Source organism: Zootoca vivipara, chromosome 8 (assembly GCF_963506605.1).
Source record: "Zootoca vivipara chromosome 8, rZooViv1.1, whole genome shotgun sequence".
NCBI lineage: Eukaryota > Metazoa > Chordata > Lepidosauria > Squamata > Lacertidae > Zootoca > Zootoca vivipara.
This window is the reverse complement of record NC_083283.1, coordinates 69,946,857-69,962,649: the sequence shown is the minus strand read 5'-3', so window position 1 is coordinate 69,962,649 and position 15,793 is coordinate 69,946,857. Positions and strand designations below refer to the sequence as shown.

The 15,793-nt window shown below is 43.8% G+C and overlaps 1 protein-coding gene across 3 annotated transcripts in view; it reads right to left on the bottom strand.

Annotated features, from left to right (window-relative positions):
* Positions 1–15,793, bottom strand: part of LOC118089935 (cadherin-9) — a 73,549-nt gene that overhangs the window by 24,197 nt on the left and 33,559 nt on the right. For 2 of the 3 annotated variants that reach the window (XM_035125105.2, XM_035125107.2), the window contains exons 3-4: positions 10,873–10,992; positions 8,493–8,660 (exon numbers count right to left, since the gene is read on the bottom strand). In XM_035125105.2, the coding sequence (XP_034980996.2) occupies positions 8,493–8,660; positions 10,873–10,992 (288 nt within the window). The remainder of the gene's footprint in view (positions 1–8,492; positions 8,661–10,872; positions 10,993–15,793) is intronic. The other variant, XM_035125108.2, reaches the window with a different exon arrangement.

Sequence of the window (15,793 nt, the reverse complement as noted above, 5' to 3'; positions counted from 1 at the left end):
TATTTAGCTTATACATAAATCCAGCATTGATTACATGAGTACTTGGGGCCTGAAGTACTCTGTGACCTGTCTGTGGGCCACAGTCCTGAGAGAAAGGTTATGAAGGAAGACATTGGAATGTCCCCAACGAAGCATTGGTTGTTCTTTTCTTTTCAGAACAAACTATGTTGATGAAGTCAAGATCACTCTATGCAGAGTAAAGTGAGACACCAAACGATGTGGAACATCCCAGTTCATGGCGTATGTCAGAGGGTCTATTTAAGGACCCCAAACTAAGGCCCGGGGGCCGGATGTGGCCCAATCTCCTTCTAAATCTGGCCCGCGGATGGTCCGGGAATCAGCATGTTTTTACATGAGTAGAATGTACCCTTTTATTTAAAATGCATCTCTCAGTTATTTATGGGGCCTGCCTGGTGTTTTTACATAGGTAGAATGTGTCCTTTTATTTAAAATGCATCTCTGGGTTATTTGTGGGGCATAGGAATTTGTTCATTTTTTTATTTCATAAGCTTTCCTGGATCACATTAATTGGTTCTTTTGTGTAGAGACTGGGCTATTTGTCCTATGCAGAATGCTGAAAGCCACTGCTGGGGGATAACATATATCACACTGGAAGATGAACAGGTGAATGAACAACTGATTGTGTGACAGGCACAATACACAATTAGATAGTGTAATAGTGTTGCCAGAGTAGAAAGAGGGACAGATTTGGCATCTGGGTTTACTGTAGGGTCTGGCCCCATATCTCTGTTATGTGGCCTGTTGTTGCTGATGAGTCGTTGCTTTGGAGTAGTTGTTTAGGGGTTTCTGTAAGTACAGACCGACCACCCAAGGCCTGTGAAATGGAGATGTCTATTGACTGATGATCACTGATTATGTTTGAGTGGTTTCAGCTGGGAACTATAAATAATGACAAGTGGAGTTCTGTCATTTTCTTTTCAAGGTTTGTCCTGTAGTAGTACCAATCTGGCTTGGTTGATCTCCCACTTCAATGGATGAATGCTGTGGTTTGATGAATGCCAGATTTTATTTTATTTTTTATATTGTGAGTCTCTGCTGAGTCCGAGCTGATGCAATTACATCATAGAGTTTGGGTGTACACGATAGATTTTGTAGTGCATGTTCTGGATGCACTTTAGAATCATGTAAGTAGGTGTAACAGACATTTGGTTTCCTCTGTATAGTGATGCTTATATGCCCATTGTATAACTTTACAGTAGTTTCAAGAAAGTGAATCTGCTGTCTGAATAAGTCAAGGCTCAAGTTGATGGCAGGTTGAAGGTTATTAAAATCTGGGTAGAACTGCTCAAACTGTCTTCTGTTGATAAAGATGATAAAGATGTCATAAATGTGGCAACTGACAATTGGCTAAAATGTTTTAAATAGTTCTAATTTTGTTTTGTTTTTGTTGGATTGGTGTTGGTTAAATGTTTAGTTGGAGTTGGTGGCTGTTTTAATTTGGGCATAACTGTAAACTGTCTGTTGTTGCTGTTGATTTCTATTGATTTATTAGTTTGTTTGTTGCTTTTAAATGTTACTTTGTTTTTTAAAAAAATGTTTGATGTGTTGTTTTGTTTTTGACTATCAAACCTTTACACTATTAGGCATTTTACGAATAGAACCGCGAGAAAAAGAGTCACATACAAAAGTATTTATGTTTTGTTTTTATATGTGTTATTAGCTGCCCAGAGTGGCTGGGGAAACCGGGATAAATAGATACATAGATAGACATAGACATAGACATAGACATAGACATAGTGTGTTTCAAGGAGAGGAGAGGCTTTAGGAGACAGGCGATGAGAATGGGGTATTCTAAATCAGCCATGAGATGCTGGCATACTTTGGGTCAATCCAAGAGTGCGCATGGCAGAGCCATTGATCTGAAGATAAATGTTTCCCCTAAATCTGAAATGAATGTGAGTATCAAGTGGCAAAGTTTGGCAGTCAGAACTCCATTTAGGATGATATTACTGATAGCTTATATCCCATCCTTGTGGAGATATTGGTGTAGACTAGGATAGTGTGTTCTGGAAGCTTGTCACCAGATTGTCATTTCCTCAGAAAGTCGGTTGTATTCCAAACCAAGCGCAAGTACTGGTGGCATATGGCCTGCAAACAGAGTCCGTATATCCAAACACCCCATCTGTGATGGTACCGGATGCCTAAACCTATGGCACACCCAAAGTGTCGTGGTTTCTGTAGTTTGGGTAGCAAATAGAAAATGTCTAGTTGAGGCTCCTGAGATGTATGCCTTTTGATTTGCACGTTGGTAGGAAATTCCTTCATCAGATTGTGTAGATCTTTCTGGTATTCCTCAGTGGGATCTGATAATTGGGGCCTGTAAAATGTCATGGTGGAGTGGCCTCTCAGTCTCATGTCTGAAATGTTCACAATGATGACTGCTTCTTATTTGTCAGCTTCTTTAACTATGATGACAGTACTATTTTTGAGATGATGCTGTTTGCTGATTACCTCAGCTTGGGCATGGCAGCAAATGTGATCAACATAGAAATCTAATCCGGTTTTATGACCATCTGGGAGGGTCCAGCCACAGCCCTTTTTATCATGGCAGGTGCAGCAAAGGAATTTCATGATGACTGAAAAACAGTGGGATTTGAAAGGTGTATTTTTCTACCTGCATTTGCACCAAGAACCTAATTAAACTCATGCTCACACAGTCAATAAACAGAAGCAATACCATGCAATCACAACTCGGTGTTAAGAGCTTGAATTTCAATTGGCAAGAGACAAAACTGAAACAGCTCGAAATCAGTGAAAGCAAATACATAGCAGCACAAAAGAAATCTGATAAAATGTCGGTGTAGGAAGGGACACATTTTGAATGTTAAAATAACTGCTTTTCTTAAAATTAAAGCAAGCAACTTGATTGCACTATACCAGTCCTGTAAAAGCATCCAACCAAGATTTAGTAAAGGGGGAAAGGGCCCTTTAGGGGGAGATGTGGAGCTGTACCTACAATTAAGTCAGCATACAAGATGCCCATTAGCTCCCTTCAGCATACAAAAAATCAGGAAGAAGACTTTGGTCTAAAGTCAGCAGTGTGCTCTTTTGAAAGCTAAGGCAACTATGAGCATAATAACCAGGAGTGAACATAAGCTATATTGCTCACTACATACCGGTATAATTTAAATGCTGATTATCAAGGTGAGGGAAATGTTCCTTGTTATAAAATAAATTTTCTAGGATAGTGGGGAAATGTGAACTTTTTAAGGGAAAAAGCAAGTAGCAGTCGAGCCTTTCCAGTTTTTAAGGCAGCTGTAGTTCTTGCATGAATTTGGTGGCTCCAAATATCTGTTCTCTGTGAATCCACTCTGTGATCCAATGCATTCCATCTTTGTCTGTCTGCCTGTCCCTCTCTCTCACACGCATATATTATACCTGGGTGCTGCTTTGCTCAGACAGAATGGGAGAAATTATTGCTAGAAGCAGATGTGGCTAGTTATTGATCTGAGATGATGAGAGATGTCCTGGCAATTCTTTGTGCTGATTTTGCATTTTTAGCACATAGACATTTGTTCCAAAATCACTAAAATAAACCCGCAAGGAAACTTTGTTTCAGAAAATTTAATTCTTATGCAAACAAAGGGAAATTTAAAGAAGGAAATCTATGTGAATGCAGAGTGCATTTTCATTTAGGACCTGTCATGTGGTAGAGCATCTGTTTTGCCTGCACAGGGTCCCAAATTAAGTTCTCAGTGTCTCCAGGGAGGAGACACTGTCTGGAATCATGAAAGAATCTCTGCCAGTCGTTATAGACTATCTGGACCAATGATCTAATTCAGTATAAGGCAGCTTCCTCTGCTCCTATGTACATCCTTCTTAACTTTGTGGGTAGGAAAGTGGGTAAATAAGAATAAGAATGGAAGAAGGCATTGGAATTGTAACTTTAGCTCCAAAAAGCTGGTTCGCAAATCCCTAATATTGGACCAGGATCAGAATAGCTGGATGTTACAAATTTCTTTGACTTCCACAATTTTCACCTGCTTTATAATGTGGGAGAAGAAGAGTAATGGTGGAATTGACTCTTCTCCCGGATATATGTAATGATGATAGGGGGATGAGTATCTGGGATGGGTACAAACACATTTTCCAGAATGTGTAAGAAAGCTGTTCTTCCTGAGAGCCTATTATCTGACACTAACACTCTGGCTGTTATTCCAGTTCAGTAACTCCTACCTGACTCTTAATAGCCAATTTTTTAACTCTAAAATAAGCCCTACTGCTCTCTTTTCTCAGGTGGAGTAGCCTACTCAGCAAAAAATATATGATTAACATGCCTGGATATAGGTCTCTGAGGAAGATGGGCAGCCCACATATAACCCTTGAGATTTATTATTTGGTGCTCAGTCAAGATTAGAGCCAAGGTCTTTGAAGATGTGCTTGATAAATGATCCCCTGAATCTGTTACATATGTGCAAGTGTGTAGTCATTTGGGGGAAAGCGGGGTTGGCTAGGTGCCTCCTCTGAATGGGCCCACCTGCTGCCAAGGCAATACATGCACTTGCCCAATCTGTTTCACTGCCCAGAGTTCAATTCAAGTGGAAGATGATGCTCTTTCTCTTATGTCTTGCCATTGCTGGCATGCTCAAAGAGGACAGGTGAACAAGCAACAAAAGGAAGGAGGAGAAAGAGAAAAGTGAAGGGGCTCAAGGGCTCACTGGTATTGCATGTGCTTTGCATGCAGAAGATTCCAGTTTTGATCTCTGGCAGCTCCAGATTTCAATGGGAATGTGCCCTGTCTGAAACTGTTGAGAGCCATTGCCAATCAGTGTCAATTGCCAATCAGTGTTGACAATACTAATCTGGAGGGACCAAAAACCACCTTGGGTCACGGCCACACCAACGCTGCAATATAGGAAGCTGACTTATACCAAGAGCACACCATAGCTTTAAAGCAACCTTATGTCACTTTAACTGCCACACATTCTCCCAAAGAATCCTGGGAAGTGTAGTTTGTTAAGGGTGCAGGAGCTCTGCAAGTGGTCTTCTGACAACTCTTGGCATCCTTAACAAACTACACTTCCCAGGATTCTTGCAAAGAGCCATGACTGTTAGAGTGATGTAAGAGTGCTTTAAGGATATGGGGTGTGTATGACCTTGGTATAATAAGGCACCTTCCTATCTTGCTGTGATCCCTGCCCATCTGCTGTGATGCTGTGATGTAAGCCATTGTATGGCCCAATGCTGTCTATTTCTGACACTGGCGCTGCCCTCACAGGTGGAGTGCAGATAAAGCCCAAGCTGGATGTTACACTCAAAATCCAGACAGCCACCCTCCTTTCAGAAAATAAACTTTAGTATGGGGTGATTTAGACAATTAAGTGGCAGCAGTATTTCTGCTACAAGTCCTTCCCTTGAGTCACTTTTCTTTGTGCAGGGTTCCTAACATATGTATCTGAATGTGCACAAGAATCTGGAAGCTCTTGGTAGGGACAGCAATTTGCAGGGAGGGGTGTGTGCCTTGCAACAGTAACGCTGAGCAAGAAAAAGTTAAAAAGCATGTTCTCCAATCAGGGAGAGCGTGGGTTGCGGAAGGGTTAAAAATACATCTCCAGGGTTGGGGGTGGTGTTGGATGAGAGGGAGTGAGTGTGATAGGTCCCTTCTGGGTTGCTGGGGGGGGGGAAGCATGTAGCGATTTTTGATTGACAGGTACCGACCCTTAAAACCTCAGCGTCCAGCAGTTAGTTTCACTTTTGTAAAGTGCTTCGAATCTCCCTCCCGCCCACCGCCTTTTTCTAATGGTTTAGCCTGACATTGCTTTGCCTATCATGGGGTCGCTTGCTTTGCAAGGGCCCAGTAGGAATTTTGCCGATTGGCTGTTGCCATTGGCTGTTGCCTACTGCTTAGCAAATCGCCACAACTTTTTAGGTTGGCGGTTAGGCATTGGTTAATAATTCTGGTTGGTGGAGGGGTTTGGCATGGAGGTGCCTACCCCTCATTAAAATGCTGCTCCACATAGAAGTATTCCATTAAAGGAATCCTGGGGCTCTGGGGCTCTAGCCCATAGACCCCCACAATGGGCGGGGCTGGGGCCATTACAGAGCATGGGCATTGGGGAGCATTTCTGGTCGAGGGGAGAGTGCCTGGACACAGCTACCTCCTCTCCCATGGGGTGTTTACTTAACTTCCCTATACGGCTAGGGAAGTCGGAGCTGATCTGTCCCAGGCGGGGGACAGTTGGATTAACCAATGCCTAAGCCAACACTCACATTTAATGTATTTAAATAAAGTTGTGGCCAAATTAATGCCAAAACCCAAACCAAATTTCTGTGTGTGGTATGAGTTATTTAGGGGGGGGATGTCTGGTAACCTCGTCACGCAAACACATATTTTCAATCTCCACTCTAAATTAGCTCTTCCAAGGCAGTTTTTCCACAAACAAAGCAGCTGTCAGGATATGAAAACTGAGTTTTCATATAGTGGAACAACTGTATGATGACATGAGCCATCGTGAGTCAAACCCCTCTTTGTCGGGTGCACAAAAGCTTATGCCACAATACGTTTGTTGACTCTTAGTGATTTGATATGCCAGTGAATAAAGGGCACACTTGTTATTTGAGGCTGTAACTAAAATAATCTAAGACCTTAAAAATAAGGCACACCAATCTCCATAGACTCTTATTTCTTTTGTGCTCACAAAGAAGTCACGGGGAAGAGTAAAAGCTAAAAACAAAACAAAAAAAACAACCAACAGCAGCAGCCTTGATATCAAAGCTTCTTTATGTAGTCTTCACCCTCTTTATGAGACAGTCACTGAGTGACATACAGTACGGCAAAATATATGTGATACTAGCCTACTTTGGGTTCACCAACTTCAGTGTGATTAATTACTCTATCACACCCTTGCATTTTAAGCAGACCTCTGAGCTAAGTCATGGGAAGTGAATACATATATTTTACAAGCATGATTTAAAAAGTGAACAAAACCGATAAATAGTAGAAAGCAGAGAGCAGCCGATAGGTTACAAAGTTTTAATTTAGTTGGGCTTTGTGGCTTTTGAAGAACACTGGGGTCGGGTACAAAAGGTAAAAGGTGAAGGACCCCTGGATGGTTAAGTCCAGTCAAAGGCGACTATGGGGTGTGGCGCTCATCTCGCTTTCAGGCCGAGGGAGCTGGCATTTGTCCACAGACAGCTTTCCAGGTCATGTGGCCAACAGGACTAAACCGCTTCTAGTGGAATGGAACACTGTGATGGAAACCAGAGTGCACAGAAACTTCCCACCACAGCGGTACCTATTAATCTACTTGTGCTGGTGTGCTTTCGAACTGCTAGGTTGGCAGAAGCTGGGACAGAGCAATGGGAGCTCTCTCCATCGCACAGATTTGAACCACTGACAACCCTGTTTGCTGCTCCATTTGTGAGAGTAAGCACCTGAATATGAAAGCTGTTGTGATTTGCATTGCTGGATCACCCATGTGTGTGTGTGTGTAAGCACATGTGCTGCAGTGATCAGGCACATCATGCTGGCTGCAGCTCCTGGGTGCAAAGATTTGAGAATTTCCCCTTTGTCACAGCACCACCACCAAGTGTTGCACAGTTTGTGAACCATGTGGGATGGACAAGGACAGTGGTGGCTATTTAGTTATGTGACTGTGGGATGTGACCTAGATTGTGTGCAAGTTAGATTACCAGCAAGCAGAATGCAACCCTTTGCCCATGTAAGGGGGTCAGTCAGCGGCTAAATGTCCTGGTTTTGCTTCATGCCTGGGAATGAAAATAAAATTGGACATCTGGCAAGTCACAATATATTGGAGTTGCTGCATTCTACTTCATGGCTTACGAACAGTGCAGAACCAGGCTTAAAGCTATCACCTGGCTATTCAGGGCCCTGAGTACCTGAAGGAGTGTCTCCACCTACATTGTCCAGCTCAGATGCTGAGGTCTAGCTCCAAGGGCTTTCTGGTAGTTCCCTTACTGAGAGATGTGAAGCTACAGGGAGCCAGGCAGAGGGCCTTCTTGGTAGTGGTGCCCACCCTGTGGAACGCCCTCCCACCAGATGTCAAACAGATAAACAACTATTTGACTTTTAGAAAACAACTGAAGGCAGCCCTGTTCAGGGAAGTTTTTTAACGGTTGACATTCTATTGTGTTTTTAATATTTTGTTGGAAGCCGCTCAGAGTGGCTGGGGCAACCTAGTCAGATGGGTGGCATTTAAATCATAAAATTATGATGATGATTATAATTCTACAAGCAGGAAAGCTTTGTGCGCCTCTAGCTTTTGTTGGTTGGTTTGCTTTTGCTTGTAGACCTAACCCTATTATGGGAGTTAACATGGCAAACTGAAAGCTTTTGTTTATTTCTTCTGGAAATATTACATATTTGTTATATTATATATATGTTCCTGTGTGACCTTAAATAGCTGCAACACCAGAAGTGAATCTGCATTTACGTCCCCAGATGGTGAAGCTTGAACTACAGAGTTTAAAGAGGCTTTTTGAACACATCTGAAGTATTAAATGGTTCATACTCTGGGGGAATCGAGGTGGATTGTCATTGACGTCGGTCAGCGTGATGTTCACCGTTGTGGTTCCCGATAATCCGCCCATCTGGCCTCCCATGTCTTTTGCCTGGATGACCACTTGGTACTGCTCTCGATTTTCTCGGCTCATATCGGGCAAAGCAGTCTTGATGATGCCTTATAGGGAAGAGAAGAGGGGGAGGAAATATGAGATTGAAGGTGGGAGTAGGTCGAAGGAGAGTATTAAAATGGATTTGTGTCAGATATGCTGTGCCAGTTAATCCACGGCAAATAAACAAAATTGAAGGTGTGTGCACTGAAATAAGGCTTTCAGTCCATGACTAGTTTAATGTCACAGCAAGAAAAGAGGGAAACAAGAAGCTCCCATTACTCAGTGTTTTTAAATTGGCACTAAATCAATGTAATTATCCTTCTTGGGGGGGAAAAATGGTTACATCTGTCATAATGAAAGCTTTCTGAAAACAACAACAACTTTGACTGGTGGGTATTTTTCCATTTAGGATGAAAGGCTGCAATGAACAGGAGCTTGCAGCCCTCTCCAAAATCATGGCAGGGACTGAAACTATACATGCAGCTGAATATGGTGGAGGGATAATAGTAACCAGTGTTTTTTTCTGGAGGGACACGGAGTACACATACCCCTAAACATTTTGTGAATCTAAGTTTGGCCTCACTTAGGGGCAGTATTTCAATATGAGTAGGAAAATGAGAGTATCCCCTAAACATTTTGTTAAAAAAGCACCACCACCACCACCACCAGTTCAGACTGTAGTTAATGAGGGACCATATATATAATATATATATATATATATATATATATATATATATACACATACACACACACACACACACACACACACACACACACACACATGTAAATAAGGAAAGCACACATCAAGGAAAAGGACATGCTAAGCTTTTGTTTGTTTGTTTTCTGTGCTAGTTTCCTACACACAAATTAGGGTCACAGCCATGCCATATTGTTGCACCAGGGGAAAGGCAGCAATCTAAACCAGTATTCACCAACTACAATCTGAAGCAATACGGTTCACTCTTCCACTCTTACAGCCATTTTGCTGTACTTTGTCATTTTACAGTATGGGAAGACCTGACCAGGGGAAATAGCCCCGCTCCCCAAAAAAGATGGCAGCCTAACCTTGATGGTTCTTACAACAGCCAGGATGGAATGAGAAGGTGGGGTTTGGGATGGTAGGAAAACAGCATGCAGCTTCCTTCATTTCAATGCACTCTTTCCAAACATTATCAATTTCAACATTTCTGCGCTGATTGGGCTGTGTGCAATTTAGAAATCACAGGGCATTCCCCCCACCCTTTCCTCTTTTCTTTTCAAATTGTATGGTTTCTGAAAGTGGGTCATGATTTTTTTATTGAGCTGGCTGAGAAGGTTCCACTCCCTGCCTCTTGCTCTCATTTTGCATCAGCTATTCCAAAATATCACACAGCCGATGCAGCATCCAGCAGCTGTGGCTTGGCATTTGCCACGCTCATGTAAATGATATGCAAATGAAGCCAGACAACCAGGTTTACGAATCAGCTGTCCTTCTATAGTTCACAGTGTGGCTGCAGTATGGCTTCGTCACAGAGCCAGCTAAAGAAGAGGATGCAAATTGGGCATTTGATGGGGGCTTGAAATCAGCAAATGTCCCTCCAACCAAAAAACATTGTTGTTGTTATTTTGTGCAACACACACAAGAAGAGAGATTATGAGGAAATTTTCTGTTTGTTCAACCTGTCTCTTCCATGTCTTGTCCAAGGATCCCTGTGCCCCTGCGAAGGTGGAGTCAGCAGTAAATTCTCCAACCAAAGCATGCCTGTTTACCCGGTCCAATGGTGGGCGGCACTTACAACCTAGCACGGCGGCTCCTGCCTTCCCCCGGAGCCACATCATGTTGGTTTTGGCTGTTGGCCCCTTCCCCTGACCTCCACAATGCTTGCAGCGTTCCCACCCAGTCCTGCTTTGAATTGTGCCAATCGATGGTGGCTTGTGGGGCAAGGCCAGGGATCGGCCCCCGCTGCTGAGGTTTCCACTCTGGTCCACTCCAAGGGCTTAAATTTGGGCTGGTGCTGCTCTTTTTGTTCAACCTGCCTCTTCCAGGTTACTAGGGGCCACAGAGCATGCCTTGTCCAAGGACCCCTCCATCTCCTCCGAAAGGGTGGAGTTAGCAGTAACTGCTCCTCCAACCAAAGAATGGATGAACATGAATAGTATATGAATATATCAATGAAAAACCTTTGGGGGAAAAACAAAAGAAAACTGGGTGAAAATATAAGAAAGAAATACTAAAATAAAATAAAAGCAAAGCTGGCATAAATAAAAGGAAGCCAAAAAGTCAATAGACATTCTCACCTGTTTCTGGATCCACTGCAAAGTACGGCTGGCCCTGGAGGATGCTGTAAACCACTTTGGCACTGTTGCCATAGTTAGCATCATCAGCATCTGTAGCTGTCACTTGGATAACAGAAGTACCTGAATAAGGAGCAAAAGAGCAACAATGGGGTGGCAAAAATCCACAATATGAAATGAGGTTGTTTATATTGGGCATAGCACTAGACTGGGAAGACCCAGGTACAAATTCCTGCTCAGTGTAGCAAAATACACTGAGTGATTTAGTCCAATCACCTACCTGTGGGGATGAAATAGGGTGAAACTCCATGTAAGCTGCTTTGAGCACCTCAGAGCAGAGGCAGGATACATACAAACACAGTTTAAAAGGTATTATTTTACTCATCAGAAGTGAGATGATTTGATAGAATTTAGTTCTTGGCTCCTGCTGGACATCAGTCTGGGCTAACTCAAATATACCAGAATCATGCTGTTTGAGGTCTTCTAAGGACATCTTTGTGACACCAGAGGCCTGTAGGCCCTACCCTGTCCTGGTTAGAAGCATGCTAGTCAATGCTGCAGATTCAAAAAATAACCAAGGAAACAATCGAGAGGCTGCAATTTAGTCTGTAAAGTCAGTTGGAAAGGAAACACTGATCTGGTATAATGCTTAAGAGCGGTAGACTCATAATCTGGTGAACCGGGTTCGATTCCCTGCTCCTCCGCATGCAACTACTGGGTGGCCTTGGGCTAGTCACACTTCTTTGAAGTCTCTCAGCCCCACTCACCTCACAGAGTGTTTGTTGTGGGAGAGGAAGGGAAAGGAGAATGTTAGCCGCTTTGAGACTCCTTCGGGTAGTGATAAAGCGGGATATCAAATCCAAACTCTTCTTCAGCATGGACTTCCGGTTGATTGTGCGGCTATATCGGATGGGGGTTTTTTCTCTGGAAGAAACCCCAGTGCATTGAGGGCTGGGGGCATCACAAAAGCACTGTTGATATTGATGCGGCCATTTTAACTATGTTTAAATAGCTTTTAAAAATACAGTCATACCTCGGTTTAAGTGCGCCCTGGTTTGAGTATTTTCAGTTTAAGTACTCCGCGGACCTGTCTGGAACGGATTAATCCACTTTCCATTACTTTCAATGGGAAAGTTCGCTTCAGGTTAAGTATGCTTCAGGTTAAGTACAGACTTCCGGAACCAATTGTGTTTGTAAACCGAGGTACCACTGTAAAATAAAACTCCACAAAAAGAAGACAAGTTAGAAAGGCAATGAAGTTTGGGGGCTGCTTTTTGTGGAAGGGTGGGTGGGTGTTGGAAGACACATTGCTTCCAGATCACAGCTATGCTAAAATCCTGGATGTCACCATTGGTTTACATGGGCAGTTTTCGCTCCAAGACCATGAGATGGGCTGATCTGATTATTTCCTTGTATCTCTGGTTTCACCTCAAAATGAAGTGAAAGGTCTCTGCTCAAACCAGGGGCGCCAATTATAGGGTGCAGGAGGGAGCTTGGCCCCCCTCAAAATTTGTGGGCAGGGGGCTGACCCCCCCCCAATATTGAGAGGGTCGCCATCCTCCACCACTGCCGGGCAAGCACTCACGTGCCAGGAAGGGCAATACAGGGAGGATGAAGATCACTCTGTGTGCCCCCTTCCCTGACACCGCTGGGCAAGCACTTGCCCTGTGGTGGCAGGGGAGGGTGACCCTCTCAATATTGGGGGGGGGCTCAGCCCTCTGCCCCAAAATATGAAGGGGGCTGAAGCTGGGCAGGACACAGGGAGTGTGAAGATCACACTCTGTGCCCCCTTACCCCACCCATAGCTGTCAAGTCTCCCGTTTTTCGCGGGAAACCCCCATATTCAAACCCATTTCCCACTGTTATCCCGAATTGGAAAAAATCCCGTAAATCCCCCGGATTTAGAAAGCAGTTCCTACTGGTCAGGGAAGCTCCTTCTGCACATGTCTGGACCTATTTCGGGTGCCGCTCTGCCCATGTCTGGGCATCGGAAATCGGGCAGAGCGGCACCAGAAGTCGCTTCTATGCATGTCTGGACATGCGTAGAAGCGACTTCTGGTGCTGCTCTGCCCATATCTGGGCACCGGAAGTCGCTGATCCCTTATTTTTCAATCCGGGAGTTGACGGCTATGCCCCCACCACTGATGGGAGAGTGCTCATGCCCCGGGCGGGGGCCAAACGTGTCATGTGACACCAGGCCCCTTCAAGGGGTGGAGGTTGGTGCCCCTGGCTCACACCATACACTTAAAGCACTATTATACAACTTCAACAGTCATGGCTTCCCCTAAAGAATTTTGGGAACTGCAGTTTGTTAAGGGTGATTCAGGGGATGGGGCGGGTGGTATCTGTTAAAGTGCAATAAAATGCTTTAAAAATGTGCAGTATGCTGCCTAAATGAAGAGCAACTGCACCTTTCACAGGGTGTCGTGAGAGATAAACACTTCATTCTTTCCACACAATAATGTTATGAACCTCTACAACCGTGGTTCCAGTCACCATTCTCTTTCAAAATAAAAAAAATACTGCAAGCACTTGCTGGGAAATCCCATGTATGCCTCGTCCAAAAGCTCCAGTCTTGCAAAGTTTCCGGCAATGTTATTGTTTTAATTGCTTTGTGTCATTGACCTTTTCTTCGGCTGCATATGTGGATGTCTGAACTTTCTTGAACACAATTTAGAGAGTATGACCCACCCACCCCACTCCCACCCACCCCCAAAAGAGAGAGTGAGTTCTGAGCTTGGCATCTTCTTTCTAGATCCCCATTGCTAACCTGTCAGTTTTGAGGATGTCATATCCTCTGAGGCCCCTCTCACTTTTGCCTGTTTCGTTCGTGAAGAGCCGTTGCTCATTATTGCTCAATCTGCGCCTGTAACAAAGACAGCAGCACAACACACAGAGGCACAGATATTTTCAGTGCTTTGTGCTCTCTGTATAAAATTGGATCTGACATGGTGACGTGAGTCCAACATGGGGCTATTATTACTCTGAAATGCCCTTGCTGTGGATTGCATTTGATTTAGAGGTGTGTTGAGTCAGTGAAGGGGACTCCTGCTTGCTCGTTGATAAAGCATTACTATGAGTGTTGCAAATAGTCGTGACTGCAGTCAAATTAAGATATTATTTCCAAATGGGGAAGATTTTTCTCCCAGTAATTTATCAAGGAAGTCATGGAGGAAACATCTGGCTGCTTTTATGCTTAAGATATTTTATGGCTCTCAGTTTGTGGACAGCAGAATAAAGGACTGTAGGTTCAACAGAAAACCCGAAGTCTGAAGCATAACCAATTTGAGGCTTATTCTTGTACATTCTGAGAATTTATATTTTGTGTTTAATGTTCACCACCTCCCCAGCCCACCCCTTGCAGTTGCTCTTGAGAATATGGTGTTCAGTTCAGTGGGCTGACCTCCCTTGGATATTTGTGCTATGGATAATATGTGTATGTGAGGAAGTGTGTGTGTGTGTGTGTTATTATAAGGGAGTGTGGTGGTTTGAAGCTGGGCAGGAGCTTCTCATCACCTTTTTGAGGGGACAAGGGGACACGGAAAGGAGATTCATGCTACCATTTTGAAAATCTGACTGAGGAGGATGAGGTAATTATTCCTCTATCTGTAGTTTGAAAGCCAGGGCAAGACTATTCCTATCTATTTCCTTAATACATATTCACACTATAACTATCAATCCTGGCTCCACCCCTGTTCAAGGGTTTCCAAAAATGAGGAGCCATAACCTTGAAATGTGACCATTTGTTCCCACCAGTCATCATGTTCCCAGAAATGCATGCCTTCTGCCACCTTTTATTGTTGTGTGGATCTCAGTGAAAGCTTAAACTTTTTGACTTGTTGCAGTTTTTTTAAAAAAACCTCTGGAGAATTTTTATTATTTGTTTGCCAACTATGAACAATTTAGCATCATAACAAAACCTCTCAAACTGGCATCCCATGCATAGAAGAAATGTGTTACTTTTAACTATTTTTCCACATGTTTACTTGCATATCTTAATGCATTTAGGGACGCAGGTGGCGCTGTGCATTAAACCATAGAGCCTAGGGCTTGCTGATCAGAAGGTCGGCGGTTCGAATCCCTGTGACGGGGTGAGCTCCCGTTGCTCGGTCCCAGCTCCTGCCAACCTAGCAGTTCGAAAGCACGTCAAAGTGCAAGTAGATAAATAGGGACTGCTACAGTGGGGAGGTAAACGCCGTTTCCGTGTGCTGCTCTAGTTCGCCAGAAGTGGCTTTGTCATGCTGGCCACATGACCTGGAAGCTGTACGCCGGCTCCCTCGGCCAATAATGTGAGATGAGCGCGCAACCCCAGAGTCGGTCACGACTGGACTTAATGGTCAGGGGTCCCTTTACCTTTACCTATGTTCCTAGTACAGTGGTACCTCAGTTTATGAACACAATTGGTTCCGGAAGTCTGTTCATAAACTGAAGCGTTCATAAACTGAAGCGAACTTTCCCATTGAAAGTAATGGAAAGTGGATTAATCTGTTCCAGATGGTCCGCGGAGTACTTAAACTGAAGCGTTCATAAACTGAAGCGAACTTTCCCATTGAAAGTAATGGAAAGCGGATTAATCCGTTCCAGACGGGTCCGCGGAGTACTCAACCTGAAGCGTACTTAACCCGAAGCATGGGTGTAATTCGTTCCGGAAGTCTGTTCATAAACTGAAGCGTTCATAAACTGAAGCGAACTTCCCCATTGAAAGTAATGGAAAGTGAATTAATCCGTTCCAGATGAGTCCGCGGCGTTCGTAAACCGAAAATTTGTAAACCGAGGTGTTCATAAACTGAGGTTCCACTGTAGCTATATTACTCATACCCAACAACAACAAAAATCTTGTCTGTTCCAATTGTCCCTGTTTACCAGACAGGGACTTAGAAACAGTTCAGATTTTCTGGGATTAACCATGTTAAGTAACTTTTCT